The 17,081-nt window shown below is 38.3% G+C and overlaps 1 protein-coding gene across 3 annotated transcripts in view; it reads right to left on the bottom strand.

Moving 5' to 3' along the window:
* Positions 1–1,836, bottom strand: part of SYNPO2 (synaptopodin 2) — a 112,619-nt gene extending 110,783 nt beyond the window's left edge. For all 3 annotated transcript variants that reach the window (XM_072405771.1, XM_072405772.1, XM_072405773.1), the window contains exon 1: positions 1,613–1,836. In XM_072405771.1, coding sequence (XP_072261872.1) covers positions 1,613–1,717 — 105 coding nt within the window. In that variant the 5' untranslated portion in view covers positions 1,718–1,836. The remainder of the gene's footprint in view (positions 1–1,612) is intronic.
* Positions 1,837–17,081: the final 15,245 nt, after the last annotated feature.

The raw sequence follows: 17,081 nt of genomic DNA, 5'->3' as shown, positions 1-17,081 counted from the left end.
TTTCACATTATTGCTTAGATGTCAGTATTCTGGAGCAATGGTCGCCAACCTTTTGGACCTCACGGACCACTACATTCAAAATTTTGAATCCTGCGCAACTGCGGGGAGCTGACATCCCCCAAAATGACGTGATGAGGCCAGAACCCACTCACGCTCCTATCCCAGGCTCAGACCTGCTTGCTAAACGTCCTGGGGGGACAGTAGCTGGGGGGTTCTGTGGCCAGGTAATTTTTCTGCGGACCACCAGTTGGTGACCGCTGTTCTGGAGCACTGGATTGCCCCACAAAATTTTAGCACAGGCAACCTGGTGACTACATCCCCTTATATAATATGAAATACTGCTGTTTACCCTTTATTGTGGCAATAACATACATTGTAAGAGATAATCGTACTGCTTGAATTATTGCTCAGCATGTACCGTACATTTGTAATAAAGCCTGTAGACTCCGATCTATTTCATGTAGTACATTTCTGAAACAATGCGGCCAGTTATATTACATCTTGGCCTCGGATAAATTGGCAGTATAATAGGCAATTATTTTCATTTATTTGATTCAACATAAATATTTATTTAGAAAGTTTTTCTTCTAACATTTCAACATTCCAAATTATATATATATTGTTCAAATCAATCCACTAGGTGGCAGGATTTATCTATTTTGAATATAAGATGCACAGGAGTCTATTCCTAAAAAGTTTGCTGTATTAGCATGCTGGTAGATATCTGTATTTTGATGTATATAAACTAATTTTATAATTCCTTCATTTTATTAAATTGCATACAAAACATCCAACCTAAGCTTGTGAGCTGGCAACAAAGAAATCTTTTAGGGGCAAAAACAATTAGGCAGAAGACACACCTCCCCAAAACCCCCTATCATAGCAGCCAATGAAGAATTAATTCCTGTAACTGACTGTTCAGAGTTATGCATACATGAGACTTTGGATTTACCAGCTAAAAGCTCGAATCTTCTTTTCTTTTTCTTTTTAAAAACAGTATCTCCTGCAAGCCATATTTACTACAAATTGCCCTAAACCTTGCACAAGTCTGTATACCTTAGCTGTCTGCATATGTTCATAACGAGTAAGTAAAATGATTTGATTAAAACTTGATGTATTACCCTGCTGTTGTCATGTGTTGTCGTGTGAATCTTGTTTAGAAGTTGGGCTTGCATGCCATTAAAATGACATTAAACATTGTCTCCATGTAAACATTACCACATTTGTTAGTTACAGTAACAGCACCCCTGGGCTGTGTATATAGCTGTAACCTATTTAAAATCTTTTTTAATGCACTGTGTCTTTGTGCATGAAGTTAGTAGACATTATCTGTGCTCTATTAACAAACATGTTGTGTATGAGGAGTCAGTACATATTTTCTGACATTAAGAATTCCCAGAGCTCAGAGATGATCAAAGAGTTCCTTGCAGTTAAAATAAACACAATCTCTGATCTAAATCTGTGATAAACTTCTCTCATCAGGAAACACAGTTTAGCTTAATGTATACTCTACCTATACTGAAAAATAAAGATTAAAAATATTATGTTTTTGTGATAATAATGCTGTGTATTCTTCAAATTGCAAAACTAATAAAGAGAGGTGTCTTCTTACCTTGGACACATGCAGCATTTCATGGAACTCTTTTCCACCTTGCAGCCTGAAGCCCCAGGGTGCTCCTCCACTCATTGTAACACAGATATAATCCCCGGTGCCCATTTTCCTTGGCTGCTATTTATTCCTTTGTTGGTGGAGAAGAAAAGTTTTCCTACGTTAAAGCTGACTGTTGTATTTGTTTAGACAACAACCAGCCCTGAGCCTGCACAGCCCCACTCTGATACTTCATGCACATTGAAATGAGGGTATTGAGGATGGAAGAGATGTAGAGAACTCCAAGGATCAGCCCACTACATCGTCATAAAGACAGCTCCATCCTCCAGCTCCAGGCATTAGTGTTCTTTCTCAAACTATTAACACCAACCCACTCAGGCTGCTTCTTCTTTTAGAAGAGGAGAAGGCTCTCTGAATTTGGCAAAAGCAACACAATTGTGCAATAAGCATTTATTACATTAATAGTTTAATAATTAGGAAATACAACACATTTATTTAAAAACAGCTTGTGGTAAATTTGTAAAATAATACAGATACTACTACCATCACTACAGGAATACTACAGGAAATTTAAAAATTCCACCCCTATAGTAGTATTTGTGCTTTATAATAAAGTCGATAATACAACACCATACCATGGACTTCATAAAAGAAGGTAGAAATTATTATAGAAATAATAGAAACTAGGTACCAAACAGCAAGGTTTGTTCAAAAATTGTTTACTGCTGAAGGCCCCTGGAGTGCATAAAACCTGGGTAATGCATCATCTTTGATTCAGTATGGTGTTAGGTGTTGGTACACCCTCAAATAATACCACAACACAATGTGAATCATCACCTAAAAAGCTCAGCTTTGAATGATCTTTTTCCAAAAATCAGAATTTGAGTGCTGCAGATGTTAGGGATTCATGGCACCCAATGGCAAACTTACCATGGGGAGTTTTAGGCCATTCATACGAATCAGTACCTGTCACATGCTTCTTTTTTTATGTGCAGGTGAACAAGGTGGCAGTGCACAGGCAAATCATAGGTTTAAATTAAAGTCATTTGTCAAGTGATTTCATACTGAAGAATGGGATCAGGAGTGTGAGACGTGTGTGTTATTTTTATGTCAACCAATGAAGACAAAAATATGGCAGAACACTGGGATCACTCTGAGAAGGTATAAAAAGGATTAAAGGTGTTTGGACTACACTGAAAACAAGAATGACTCAAGAAGAGATCTGTAGTGTCAGTCTCAACGTCCTTAATAGATTTTTAAAGTTGTCTTAGCATATGATTTTCCATGTTAGATGCATGCAGGGTAGATTATGTTTAAGTGAAACACTTGCAGATTATGTGTTATCTCTCTTGAAGATTACAGTACTTCCCCATGAAAACAGCTTCCTTTGATATCCTATTCAGACAGATAGAACCATAAGTGTTTGGGCATCATCCAGTGTTAGTGTTTATTTCCTGGATAACTCAGAGATGTCACAAACATATAAATCCTGGTGTTTGCGGAGGTCTTGATTGTGTTCACAGATGTCTGATGCAAATTAAACTGCTCACCTTGCTGTAACTTACTACAATGGTAAAATATTGCAGTCTGCTTACTATAGGAGAGGAGACTATGCATATGGCTATGCCAGCCTGAAGCAGACTAGTTACCTTCTTTTTAGCCTAGGTAAAGTCACTGGCCTGGTAGACTATTTGTTTGATTGATAAAAGGTATAGATAAATACACTGCTTTTGTTTATTGACATATCAAGAACTTTCCTATGAAAACTTTTAAATTGACTTGAAGGTCAATGAATTTTACCATGACTGTGTTAGCAGGTTATTGCAAACTTTTCAGCTGTATGGGGCTGCTTGCAGTTATAGTAAAAACATTTGTTTTAATTCTTCATCTATATAACACACACATTTCACATACCCGATTACAGCTGGAAGTAGAAGTATGGATAATCACGTACAGTTGTTCTCATATGATGAAACAGAAGAATGCCGGTCTAATAACATCAAGGGATGCTATAGCACAGTGAATTTCAACAAAAACATGCAGCAAAATTATCCATGCACCCACTGTGGAAGAAATGAATGCTCAGTGCCACTGAGGCATGCTATGTCTCAAGTATTTCTAGTATCCAAACTACATTTTGCTCATTTATAGGCATTGGGGATGAGGGATGAATCTGATGCTATCATGAGATGGAGGCTAGGCTAGGCTAGATCTGATCAAGGTTCACAGTCCCCACGCATTTATGCAGATTTAAAGATTTGTTTGAAAGTCAAAATTTACTCTAAGGCTTTTAAATTATGGTCAGCAAGAAAATTGGGATTTAGACTAAGCTGGGTGAAACATTGGAGAATTCTAGCATAGGGAATGTAAGGCAGAGTTGTTGAGATGAAATGGTAGGGTTAGGGAAAATAGTATCAGAGCAAGTGGGAAAAAGGAGCTGGATGAAAGAGCAATATATATCCAAGAGGTGAAGGTAAACGTGAGTATGTAAGAGGTGAACTCTTGCTGGCAAGAGGAAGATAGGTGGGGGATGGCTGAGTGAGAAACAGTATTATACAGAAAGTATGGTATGAGAGGGGAGTTGGATAAAAGGTTGGTGCAGTGAAAGTTGGGAGCATTTAGTAGCATTATTGTCAAGAGGTAAATATGAGAGGTGATTCCGGGAAGCATTTGGGATTAAACAATATCAGAATAAGAAGTTTCAGGCTGAAAAGGTGATGGGAGCAGGCTGAAATGTGGGTGAAATAAAATGGCAAAACACTGTAAAGGTTTGGCCTTAAAATAAAGGCCCCACAAATGTGTTTTATAAGTGTTTCTTTTCTGTACAAATGATTTGTTTTCTGTACAAAACCTTGAAAGAAAAGTTTTGAGTATGGCCAGTTTGTGTCTTTTATTGGAAATTTTGATCTTAAAAACTAATGTACTAATTAGTGTGCCTGAACCAGCAGTAGGTTGTGTGTCTGATTTCTATGCCTTATAAAGCCATGATGTTTGGAAGCAGCTTCAAGCAGTTCTGGTTCTGATTCCATGGTTTCTATTTTATCCTCATAAAAATCAATCATTTTTTAAAAACATTTTGATGCTAAAAGTATTTTTTTCGTGAACCAGTAATAGTTTTGTGTCTTGTTTCTATGTTTGATAAAGACCTAATTTTAGGAGGAGACAGTAAACATCCAATCCAATATTTTTTACAGGTAAATCAACGTGAGGGGTAATCTGGGGCATGGGTGCTGGATGAGAGAAAGCACTATTCAGAGTGCTGGCAGTTGAGAATAAATGTGCTAAGGGAACCCAGGGAGGGCACTGGCAAAGGTGCAGGTAAAGGAAAGTTCTGGCAGGTGAAAAGACAGGGAAAGCAAAATCAGGGGTGATCCCCTCACCCTGAGACATTTCAATATTGCCCTGATACTGTATTTCCTATGACCTACTTCCACCCACAATGCTCTCCCCCTGTGTCAAAAAACCACCTTTCACTAAAAATTAATTCTTGTCACCCAACTCTTGACTCACTGCAACCAACCATCTTTTAGCTCCCATCATCCTGCAACCCCACTTTACCATTGCCCCCTGCTTCTTAAGGAATTAAACTGAAAAAAAAAAAAAAAAACACACCCTCAATCCCACAGGGCAGTCCGATTGCATCCAGGGGCGTCTTGCATCAGGTCCCGCGTCATCCCGGCATTCATCTCAGAGCCGGTGTTCCGGGCGGTGCCATCTTCTCCCCTTCTTCCAGGTTCTTAATCCTACATCACCCCACCCAGGTGCAAGATCGAGATGACGAAGGATGAAAAAACAGTTTGCAGATCTCACTGCGCATGCGTGAGATTGGCAAATGGTTCTATTTACATGAAATGGCTCTTTCTGCGCATGGCCAAAATGCTCGGCCATGCGCTAAAGCAGCAACCAAGAGCCTCCCGGGGTGCTTGGCGTAGGTGTCCCGGAACACTCCCATTCATTTGGATTAGGAGGCGGTGCTGCCAAAAGGGTGTTGCACTTAAAAAAAAATCAATCAATAGAATTTTTACCTTACAAAATACACACCATTAATTAGCTCTAAGCATATAAAAATGAGATCTTCTGCTTGTTTTTTCAGCTGCAGAAAGTACTGTAAAATCTCTGTGTAAATGACTACCAGGTTCCAGCTCACCACCTACCCTCCTCTATCCCTCACCACTTTTGTTACTGCATTTGCCAATAGGTATTCTGACATAGTCAGACTATGTGTTATTGTGCTGCCTCATCATTAGAAGCAACAGCTACCATCCATAGCCAGATCTAATATATAAGTATATTGATAATTCTTATTCTTTACTATGTTTAAATGACCTTCAAGATTTTACAACACACACACATAGACATTTACAATAACCTTGTTAGGCACATCTGTAATGTTCATTTTAGGATTTAAACAGGCATTTCCTTAGGTTAGCTACGAACAACAAATAAATGATGGTGCATATGGTCTGTAATATTACTGAAAATGCATTATTACATTTAAAAACATTTTTAGTGAATTCTTTATACAGTTAGTTGATTTCCCACTGGTAAGAAACAAAATATGTTTTATGATTCTTGCCATCATATCAGCAACACTCTAATTATTATTATTGCCAAATGTCCAACTTGGCAGGATTGTGCAATTTCCCCAGATTTTAAGGCTAGTAGTATTCCTTTTATAGTATGAAGCTTAGTTTGAGATCTTTATTGGTTCTTGGTTGCTTTCCATTGCTTACTAATAAAACAGATAAAGACAATTTCTAAAAAGTGACCTAGAAAAAAGGTATACTTTTTTAGGCTTTGTACTGTTTGAGTGTAAGATTTGATAGGGGAGATATATTTAATAAATTCTCTAAAAAGTCCATTGGCTTTTTGCAGTTCTGCATGGGTGCAAACACCATATAACCTCTGGTGGTGTTGTGCTGCCCACCAGACAGGGCAGAGGCTAGTGCATGCTGGAAGATTTGCATGTTTCTGACCCTGTGGCCTTTATGCCAATTTTAGCTCTGGCACTAAACCTTCCCTCTGACCTCTGATTTGACCAGAGGCCAAACATTGGCTGTTTATAAATCTCACTTCCTGTTCCATGATAGCATTATTGTTCTTACTAAGTTGGAGATTTTGGTACCGCTAGCTTGTTACTGATCTTGTTTTTCTCTGACCGACATTTGTCTACCTCCTTGATCCTGCATGCTCTTAATCCCTGGATTCCCTGCTTGGCTGCCTAATACATTTGTATGTCCTTTGGCTCCATCCCTAACCTTCCGTCAACCAGCTGAAGGCTGGGTATGCACTTTGGAACTGTCCTTTAATCTGTTCCTACACTATGATTTGACTTTGACCTTAAATTTCTACCCGCCCTGGCAATGGAGATAATTTTTGCAGATGCAAACCTCGCTTCTAATGCTGAGGTCAAGTTCAACAACCTGGTTGTAGGAGGGCAGAAGAGTACTTGAGGGAATTACATTGCTTGGTGTGGGTGTGCCAGTGGAACAATCTAATATTTAGAAATCGGTTCAGGCTGGGGCTTTGCAACTCCATCAAGAATGAAGAATTTTCATTCAGAGAATGATGTCAGAGAACTCCTGCCCCTTAAGTATCTGCTTCTTTTTTCATGTTCTAGTCCTAGTCCACTCTATCACCCTTCCTCTCCAGCTATGGAGTCCACACAGTTGGGTTCCTCTCTGTTTGAAGCTGAGAGGTGGTGTAGTTGCCTTTAGAGACTGTATGCACTGTGGCAAGGACAGGCAGCTAGTGAAAACAGTTCCTCAGAAGGCTCTCAGAAACTTTAGTTTTAACTTTTAGTTAACCACTGCCTTAGATACAGTCCACTGCCTTTTTTAGTTGATGGGGCCACAGGAAATTTCATGGACCTCACTTTTCACTCACCAATTCCATTGGACATATACTAGGGTTAGTCCTTACACTGGGGAACAATTTTGAACAAATTTTTGTTGATTTCAATTTTTAAGTTTATTTACACTAAAATAGGTATGCTGATACTGAAAGTGCAGTTAGTTTTCTTCTATCACGTCAGATTCTTTCTCTACCACTTATATTAATGCGATTACTGTAACATGGATTTGTATAGGCTATTCATTTACGCGTAGTCAGAGGTTGTGCACTGCTCTACGTAGTGAATAAGCAAAACTTATTTTTCTATTTACACATGTATTTCCTTTCTTTCAGATCATGTCTTGCTCTGCTGTTTCTCCTTGTAAGTGCCTAAACAACCCTGATTCATTTTGTTATATCTGTGGCTGTTTCACCATTCCCAGTCAAAGGACCAACATCAGCACATTTCTAGAGCAAGCCTATTTGGCATATTTCAATGGTAATGATTGTGATCAAGATAGGTCTTGGGCCCCTCATAAGGTGTGCAAACAGTGTGTATCGAGGGTTTACGGATGTGGACAAAGGGAACACAAAATAAGTTGCCATTTGGTATACCTATGGTTTGGCGAAAGCCAGGAGATCATTTTAGTGACTGTTACTTTTGTATAGTGAAAACTTCAGAATGTAACAATAAATATAAATGTAACCTAGAGTATCCTAGTCTACCATCGGCTATACACCCAGTGGCTCATTCAGGTGAAATCCCAGTGCCGGTTTTCGTTACACTACCCTCTCTTGAAGAACATGATTATGGTGATGAACATGGTGACAACATTGATGAAGAATTTGAATTTGAAGAGGACTCTGTTCATAAGGGATTTGATCAGCATGAGTTGAGTGATTTGGAACGTGATTTGGGACTATCGAAGAAGGCTTCAGAACTCCTGGTATCAAGACTGCATGGGAAAAACTTACTTGAAAAAGGAACAAAGGTATTGTACTTTCGAACCAGAGAAATTGCATTTCTGCAGTACTTTAGAACTTGCAGTGGCTTTGTGTATTGCCATAACACACCTGATTTAATGGAGGAATTGGAAATTCCAATCTATTACTCAACTGAATGGCGACTATGCATCATTAGCTCAAAGCAGAGCTTAAAGTGTGTCCTCCTTCACAATGACAATATATTTGGGTCACTCCCAATAGGCCATTCAGTTTCTCTTTGTGAAAAATATGCAGACATAAAGAGAGTCATTGAGTTGTTGCAAAATCACCAACACAATTGGGTCATGACCCAAAATGGTATGCTTCCCTCTTGGTCTACAAGATCTGCCCTAAAACCAGGTAATTCAAACATTCTATATGGGCCACTTGTTGATAGAAAGAATATTATATTCCCACCTCTGCACATGAAACTGGGTCTGATCAAGCAGTTCGTTAAAGCTTTGCCAACTGAAGGAGACTGTTTCAAGTACCTCATTTTGGCATTTCCTAGCCTGTAAATTGAAAAAATAAAGGCCCGTGTGTTGATGGTCCACAGATTCGGCAGCTCATCAAAGATGAACATTTTATCAGGACAATGTCAGAAGTCGAAAAGAATACTTGGTTATCATTCAAAGCCATTGTCAAAGACTTTCTTGGAAACACACAAGCAAATAATTACACAGAAATTGTCCAGAAACTTTTGTAGAGCTACAAAATGCTTGGTTGCAATATGAGCACCAAGGTGCTTTTTCTGCATAACCATCTTTTCAACTTCCCAGAAAACCTTGGTTCAGTCAGTGATGAGCAAGGTGAACGATTCCACAAAGATTTGAAGGTCATGGAAGGACAGTATCTGGGTAGATGGGATGTTCATATGATGGCTGACAATTGTTAGTGCATATGGTGGGATTTTCCTAACACTGAACATTCCAGAAAAAGCTATAAGCGTAAATTTTTATCTTAACCGCTTACTCAATTAATTTTCAAATGTTTTACTGTGAAAAAAGTCAAAGAGTAACAAAAACTCCTTTGTATGAACAAAATAAATTTAAATAAACAGTACATTCAAGTTAATATTGCATTATTTTTTAATTGTATAGGTTGACAATTGAAAATCCGTCCATCGATAATCCGTTTACTTCAGTTTCCCAGCATGAATTTCAGATCGCATATTCAATACAGGGACTGCAGTACTGTGTTTGGCCACTAATGTTTTGGCGCTGTTCTGCAGAAACACTTGCTTGCTAAACTAAATACACGTTGAGACATCCCTGCTGCCTGCTCCCTGGAACTGTGCCAGATGTCCGCGGTGCTGCGAGAGGAAGGCTGCTCTGTGTGTGGAGGTAAGTATAGCACTCCTCAGGTCCTGAGGTTGCAGGATTTTTAATAGTCAACCTGTATGTACAATTTGTATGTGTTTTGACAAAAATAGAGGGAAAATTGTATTGTAATACCTGGATATGATAGCAAAAAAACTGTGGCCATTTCTGGATTCACCACCCCAAAAATGTGTAAAAAACAAGTGTAAGATCTAACTCAACAAACTGCATTCTTTTTGCAATGCAGTGTTATCTAAAGCCCATGAAGTAGGAAAAAAGGTAGAAGCTACCTATCGACAGGTTTTTGGCCTTAATTTATTCCACAACATCTGTGTAGGCAAAACTATTGGAATCTGTAAACTCCTGTTAGAGAGCAAGGCAAAATCACTGTCAAACCCAGTGTCAAAATAACCTCTTCTACTTACTGAACATGTCTTTGTTCAGATTGTGGAGGCCAAGATATTCACCAAGGTAAATTCACTCAAAAGGACCACCAAAATGATTAGAATTAGACAAGGGGATGAAAGACCTTTTTTAATACCAAGAAGTGATGCTATGGAATGCACCTGCAATCTTCCAAGACTTTGTAAATTGTTTCAAGGGAATTTCTGGGAAAGTTCATGGTCAATTTAGACTTCATGATTTTCTTCTCTTTACTGCAAGACCACTGTAACATGGTATGTTTGTGTTACAAAAACTAAAAAAAAACTCCCCTATGCCAAATTAGAGAATGCATTAGTGCATTTTCACAGTAGAATGATTCTCTATCCTGGGGTACCTAATGTTGCAGAAAGGGTTTACTATAGACACGGCCAAACCACATTTGTCTGAGACTGCACCTAACCTCCAACCTAAAGGCTCTACAGAGTTTCATTGAATTTGGCTACTTTTATTGGGGATTCATAAAGAACATTTCCTTAATAGCCTTAGCTTCCATTGGTTTGACAAAAAGGGTCAATGGCCCCCCAGACTGTCCAGGCCTTTCAAACCTGAGGATGGGTATTGCTCTGCTCCTATACTAATCCAATTCAATGTCCAGCACCTTACTTTATCCAGGTAGATGCTTCTAAGTTTGTTGTGAGGGCAGTCTTCTCCCAATACAAGTTACACTTGTGCGAAGAACTACAATATAAGCTACAAAAACTCCAAGAGATTCAGTTTAGCTTTTGAGGAATGATGGCAGTGATTTGGTGGGGGGGGGTTAGACCCTAATATGGTGTTCACTGACCACAAAACTTTGCATACATCTAAAGAAAGTAAAAACTTTAAACAGGCCAAACAACTCTCTTTTCATATTTTTTCACCATTACCTACAACCCTTACCCAGCTTGAAGAATGCTACAGCAATATGTTTACAATAGTCAATTAGAGGAAGACTGAACAAATATGGCTTGTTTTGAACGGTTGCCAGGATAAAGCCTCTTCTCTCTAAATAGAACATGGTAGCATGGCTTAGGTTAGCAAACTTGCATCCAAACAAGCCACAAGAACTCTGGAATAATGTCCTTTGGATAGACGAGACCAGGCTGGACTTCATTGCATCAGGCTTCCACTTTCACTCTATTTCCTATGGCACTGGTAATGGTTTACTTAATTTTTCATCTAAAATTTTTATTGTCTTCTAAAACGCAAAACCTTAGAACTGGAACTGGGTTTACTTTCTTTTTCTTTATTACTGTAAGTGGTACTATAAGTAGTCATGGTGGAAGTGAATAGGGTTTTTGGCTTGGTAAAATGCCAGGGGTGGTCACTTCCAGTAAAGCCTTTTCTGTTGGATAAGTACTATCATTTAGAGACAGATAAACTTTAGTTAATGTTCTGTACATTCGGTTTTCTGTTTTGTTTGTTTGGAAATTATGTATTAATCATTTCTAAAAGGTCAACACACACAGCAGTCAAGCTTGAATTCGCCTGACCTGAAGACAGTGACTGTTTCTTCTGTTTGAACATAATACGAGTAACCAAATGGTATTAAATATTTCTCTGGATGAAAGTTCAGTAAAGAGTAAATTTTAGCATAAGAGAATACTGATAGAAAGAAAGTGTTAAACCTCTGCTCACAGTGTTATTGAAACATTAAGGGTCATAAATAAGACAAAGAAACACTTTATGCTTGCAATCCATATTGTGCTTTAAAGTATGTCATCTTGTATACCCTATTTTTTTTTTTTTTGGGGGGGGGGGGCAAGCATCATTATTTTAGTAACGTGAATAATGGAAGAAGCAGCACCATCAGGGACAGTGCATGCTCCTAATTTAGTATATACTGTATATGCTAATTGGTGTAAACTCCCCACTTCCCCAGGTATGGGAGGAAATAAAAAGTAATGGTTTATTGGAAATTGTTGCATCTGTGCCTATAGGAAACTAAAGGATGAAGTGGTTTGAGATGACTTGTGCTGGAACATCAACCTAATGACATCCTCAATGTGCTGTGGACTGACAGAACCACATATACGTTATGGCAGGCATGATTAGGGAGCCAAATCCACCCATCCCCTACAACCCCTACATATAGTGTCACTGCCCCTTCCTTGCATTCTACCTGTTTTGCTATTATTTGTTGAATATGTCATAAATTATAAAAAATAAATATTAAATTTTTTTTTATTATTTCATGATAGTCACACTGTGGTTGCAACAACAGGCAACACAATAAAAAAACTGTCATCTATTGGAACTGTATAAACAGTATAAATACAAATATAAGCATGCACACACATTTTTGGGGTGGCAATTCACATTGGTGACAAAACATGGTGGCATTGATGTCAATCAATAAAAATGCCTATTTAGAAATGTTCTAGTTATATGTCTGCAAATATTAGCATACATCCAAAAACTTTTAGATGCATGCTAAATCTAAAAAGTTCTAAATCTTTCTAAAAGATTTTTGAGGTTGTAAGTTCAGCAGTAGTTTAGCAATATAGCAATATAAGTCCCTGGTTATAAATGTACAAGCTGTGTTTTAACAACAACAACAACAAAAAGTGCATACACATACCTACATATGTTGTGGGACAATTCACAACAGTGACAAAAATTGATATTTAAAATATGTCGGAACGAGCAATAATAATTCCCATGTAAAACTATTCAAACTGTATTACTGAAAAGTTATGAGCACATATGTATCTTTTTTTTTTTTTTTTTTTTTTTTTTTTAGGGGAGGGTAAGAATTCACAACAGTTACAGTAATTGCTTGTTAGAAGGCATTAACTGATTCACTAACAAAACTTTCAATTTGGAAACCAGCACTTAATAATGCAAAGCAGCATTTAATAATGCAAGTAAGAGCATTTGTTAATGCAAGTAAGAGCATGTACTTTTTTGGGGCTGTATGTTCACTATGGTGACAGAAATGAAGAACTGCTTTAAATTGTTACTGCAGATATGACCACAAATATAGGTCTTAGTGGTGACAGAAATTGCTGTATTAAAACCTGTGACCCAATTCCACAGTAGCTACTTTTTTAAAGTTTGCAATAGTCACAAAAAGTCCAAAACCTGCCTGCAGTAAACTACAAACTACAATCTGAATACAGATTCTTCCACCACCCAGTCCCAACACAATGTCTAGTCCCCATAATATTAGAATAAAAACACAGTATTGGTGCCATAACATCCCCGTGTCTTTCAGCAGCACTGACCTGACTACAAGTACCAAGACACAACATTCAAATAGCAGCTGGAGCACACCTGTGTAATTTATACCATCCTAGTAGGACATATATTGTGATAAAGGTGTCACATTGGATGGCTGCTAGGATGCCAGCAACAAAGATGTTTGTTTGGGTTCCCAGTTCCTCCTCAGCTGGTCAATGGTGAACTAGGGCAATAAAGGAGACCTGCTTTATAAAACACATTTTGGGCACAAAATGTAATTGTTTTGCTCTGTCAGAACTAAACTGAATGAGCTATGTGTAGGTCAAATCATGGTCAGCCTTAGTTTAAAAAACTTTTTTTTTACCTCTCTGTTGTATGCAATGCTTCTCCGTAACAATGTCTAATGTCACTCTATTGCTAGTGGTGCCTTACAACTTTTAGGCACATAAGTAGTCAGCACCCGATGCCTCACAAATCTGCTTTTTATGCAGGGATTCTTGTCTCTGTGTGACATACAGTCTGTGGTGTATGAAGGACCTTAGACCTTTGTGTCACACGAAGTGTCTCATACTTCACTATTGCATGCAGTGACTTCTGCCTCTGTATTACACACAGCACCTCAGTTCTCTCAACCTAATATAGTGCATGTTATCTCTGTGAAGCACACATTGCCCTACACCTCCCTTTTGCAGGAATTACCTAATGTCTCTGTGTTTCATGTCTTGGAACTCTCAGGATCTCACATGCTGTGTCTCATGTATTTCATACCTTTCTTTTACGTACAGTGTCCAAGGCCCCTCTGTTGTCATGTTTCTCTTTCATACATAGCACCTCTGACCCCTCTAATACACTTAGTATCTCACACTTTTCCTACACAGTGCTTCACTTCCCAATGTAATAGACGATTGGCTTGATTTATTATGAAAATCCAAGACTATACTAATACGGAAGAATTTGGGTGGTACCGCAAGCCTAGAATATATTTCTTAAAAAATTATTTTGCTATTAGTTGGCACATATTTTTAATCCTGGACCAAATTAATTCCAGGTTTGCTGGATCACACAAGTCCATCCATGATAGTCTATCTTAACCAGTGTTGACGAGTTTTAATAAATCAGGCCCAATGCCTTATATCTCTCTATTAAGCATAGTGGGCTTGATTCATTAAGGATCTCCACACCTGGAGAAGATAATCATAGGTGAACCTGGGTTGTCCAGCAAATTTAAAATAGATTTCTTTTAAATAATTTATTATTAGTTATTAGTTAATTAGGAGAGCTTTAATAAATCAGTCTCAGAGTCTAAAACTTCTCAAATATTTGTATAACCATAGTTTTTTTGCTTTACTCAGTGACACAAATATTTCTTCTATACCAGGGGTTGGCAAACTCCGGCCTTTAGGCCAGATACGGCCTAGCCAGTAGTTTGTCCCGGCCTAACGACCCCTGGCCGATCTGGCCTAATGCCGGCCGGCAACCCGGAGCAGCCAGGGGGCGTTAGGAACTATCGGAGCTGGAGCCCCCGGAGCTCCCGTGCCACCATCTTGCAGTTGCTCCCCTATTTACCGTGGCCGGCGTTGATACCTACGCCCCCGCGGTAAATAGGGAAAGCTCCCTGAAGGTAAATCCCTCTCCTCCGCAATGCATACAGAGGAGAGCGATTTCACTTTAGGAGGAGTTCCCTGGTGGTGGGTGGATCCATTAGGGCAAGGTCCGGCCTAGTGTGCTCCCGCCCACCCCATAAATGGCCTAGTGGCCATAAAATTTTGCTGATCTCTGTTTTATACCAAGAGCCCAATGTGTCTTTCTCTTCTATGTGCAGTACATCATGCCACACACAGAATCTCATAACTCCCTGTTATATAGTTTATATACAAGCACAACAAATTGCCTGATGTCTCTATTTTACACTCAGTGCCTAATGATACTCTAATACATACCTTCCCATTTATACGATAGAGTCCCTCATGTCTCAATAATATTTACAGTGCCACACACCTTTATTAGATGCATTGCCTCATACTGCTAATGCATGCAGGTACTAAACAATTCTGGATATTCATACCTTCAAAGTTCATTAGGTATGTGTGTATAAGGTTGTTCCTCAGTCTCCTACTGGTATGTTTGCTCCATCTACATAAGGTGAGTTTAGTGTACTTTTACTAGGACTTTATTTATTCTATTGCACATCTTGACAAAAAAGAGTTGTCACTGCTGATCTGTATTTCCATAAAAGAATAAAACCTCATCCAAATTTTACCAGTGCATGATATCTTATGTGACCCAACACACCTTTAGATTTCTAAAAAATTATGTCTACAATGAGTAGATGGTACAGTTTGCATGTGTGGGCAGTTCTTCTTAACAAGCAGACCTTGAAAAATCCAAATCAAAAGTCCAACGCAATATTATACACAAAAAAAGAACTATGGTTATATATTGCAGATTATTAGAAATGATGTGGATTTTTTTCAGACTTGTTTTCTTACCTTTAATTGCACAGATCCCTTGATCCCCTTAGAGAAGTCCTCGATCAGGGGGTGCTGCCATCTCCAGCCTTCTACATCACCTGACCTCGCACTGCGCAGGTGTGAGATTGGTTGACATAGTCTGCTGTAAAGGTGAAAATAAAATGCCAATCTCACTGTTTGGGAGATTCACTGTCATTTACTGTCCTTCATATACAATAACTGAGAGCAGAAATCCTGTTATCTTTGACTGTATAATGTGTATCTATTGGAAGATTTTTCACATGTGGGTGACCAATATTAATACAGAAGGTAAATTTCCAATAGACAGCAAAAAATCCTTTAAAAGGTTCTATACTTTCCACATTATTGAAAACATATGGTAGAAATATTTTAACATCCCTGTAAATGTGCATGCTCATCAAACATATGTTAGGTTTTCTGTTAACTTTTAATCTTTGAATGAAACCTCTAAGCCTCTAATCATATCTACTGAAATGGCTAAGTGACTACTTTACAGCTCAGTTCTCTATATTAACACATGTAAATTAAAAATGAGTATTGCTGTATCATTTTTATTATATACACTGGCTTTTAAACTGGAATTTTTAGCAAGTTAATTATCCTGAAATATAGCTGTGGTTATATTTCTTTTTACGAAAGTAGACATGTGGAACTTAAATATAAGTATACAGATGATGTACAGCGTGTAGGACTCTTTTGCTGTTCTACTTGTTAAATATAGACACCTAGGATGTACATTGCACTGTACGCAAAAGAGGAGGAAAGAGTTTTCTGGCAGAAGAAGCATACAAGGTTTACTGAAAACAATTTGCATGCAGACCTCCTTAGGTAACAGCCACAGATGATGCTAACACATTACTTACAAAACAGAATGCACATACTAAGTCTTGACTAGGGGAGCCCGTATCCTGCCCTTCAGCTTTCCCCCAATACGCTTAATACCCACTCTTACCTTTTCCTCGCCAGCCCCACTCTTCCCCTTTCCAATGAAAACTCCACACCTGTATGCATTTAAATTGGCTGGCAAGCAGCCGTTTATTAACAAATTAACCATTTAACAACATCACAATTAACTTTATGTAAATAATTTAAGATAACAAACAACCAATAAGTACTTTAAATAAATTTAAATAACATTCCAATAACATTTAAATGAGCATTAACATAAATATACTCAACACTGTTAACATTAACCCTTAACTAACCAATCTATCACCCAAAACCACTAAGTTGCCGGCC

This window comes from Pyxicephalus adspersus, chromosome 3 (assembly GCF_032062135.1).
Source record: "Pyxicephalus adspersus chromosome 3, UCB_Pads_2.0, whole genome shotgun sequence".
NCBI classification, from domain to species: Eukaryota; Metazoa; Chordata; class Amphibia; order Anura; family Pyxicephalidae; genus Pyxicephalus; species Pyxicephalus adspersus.
The sequence above is the reverse complement of the archived record's forward strand: the minus strand, read 5'-3'. Positions and strand labels throughout refer to the sequence as shown.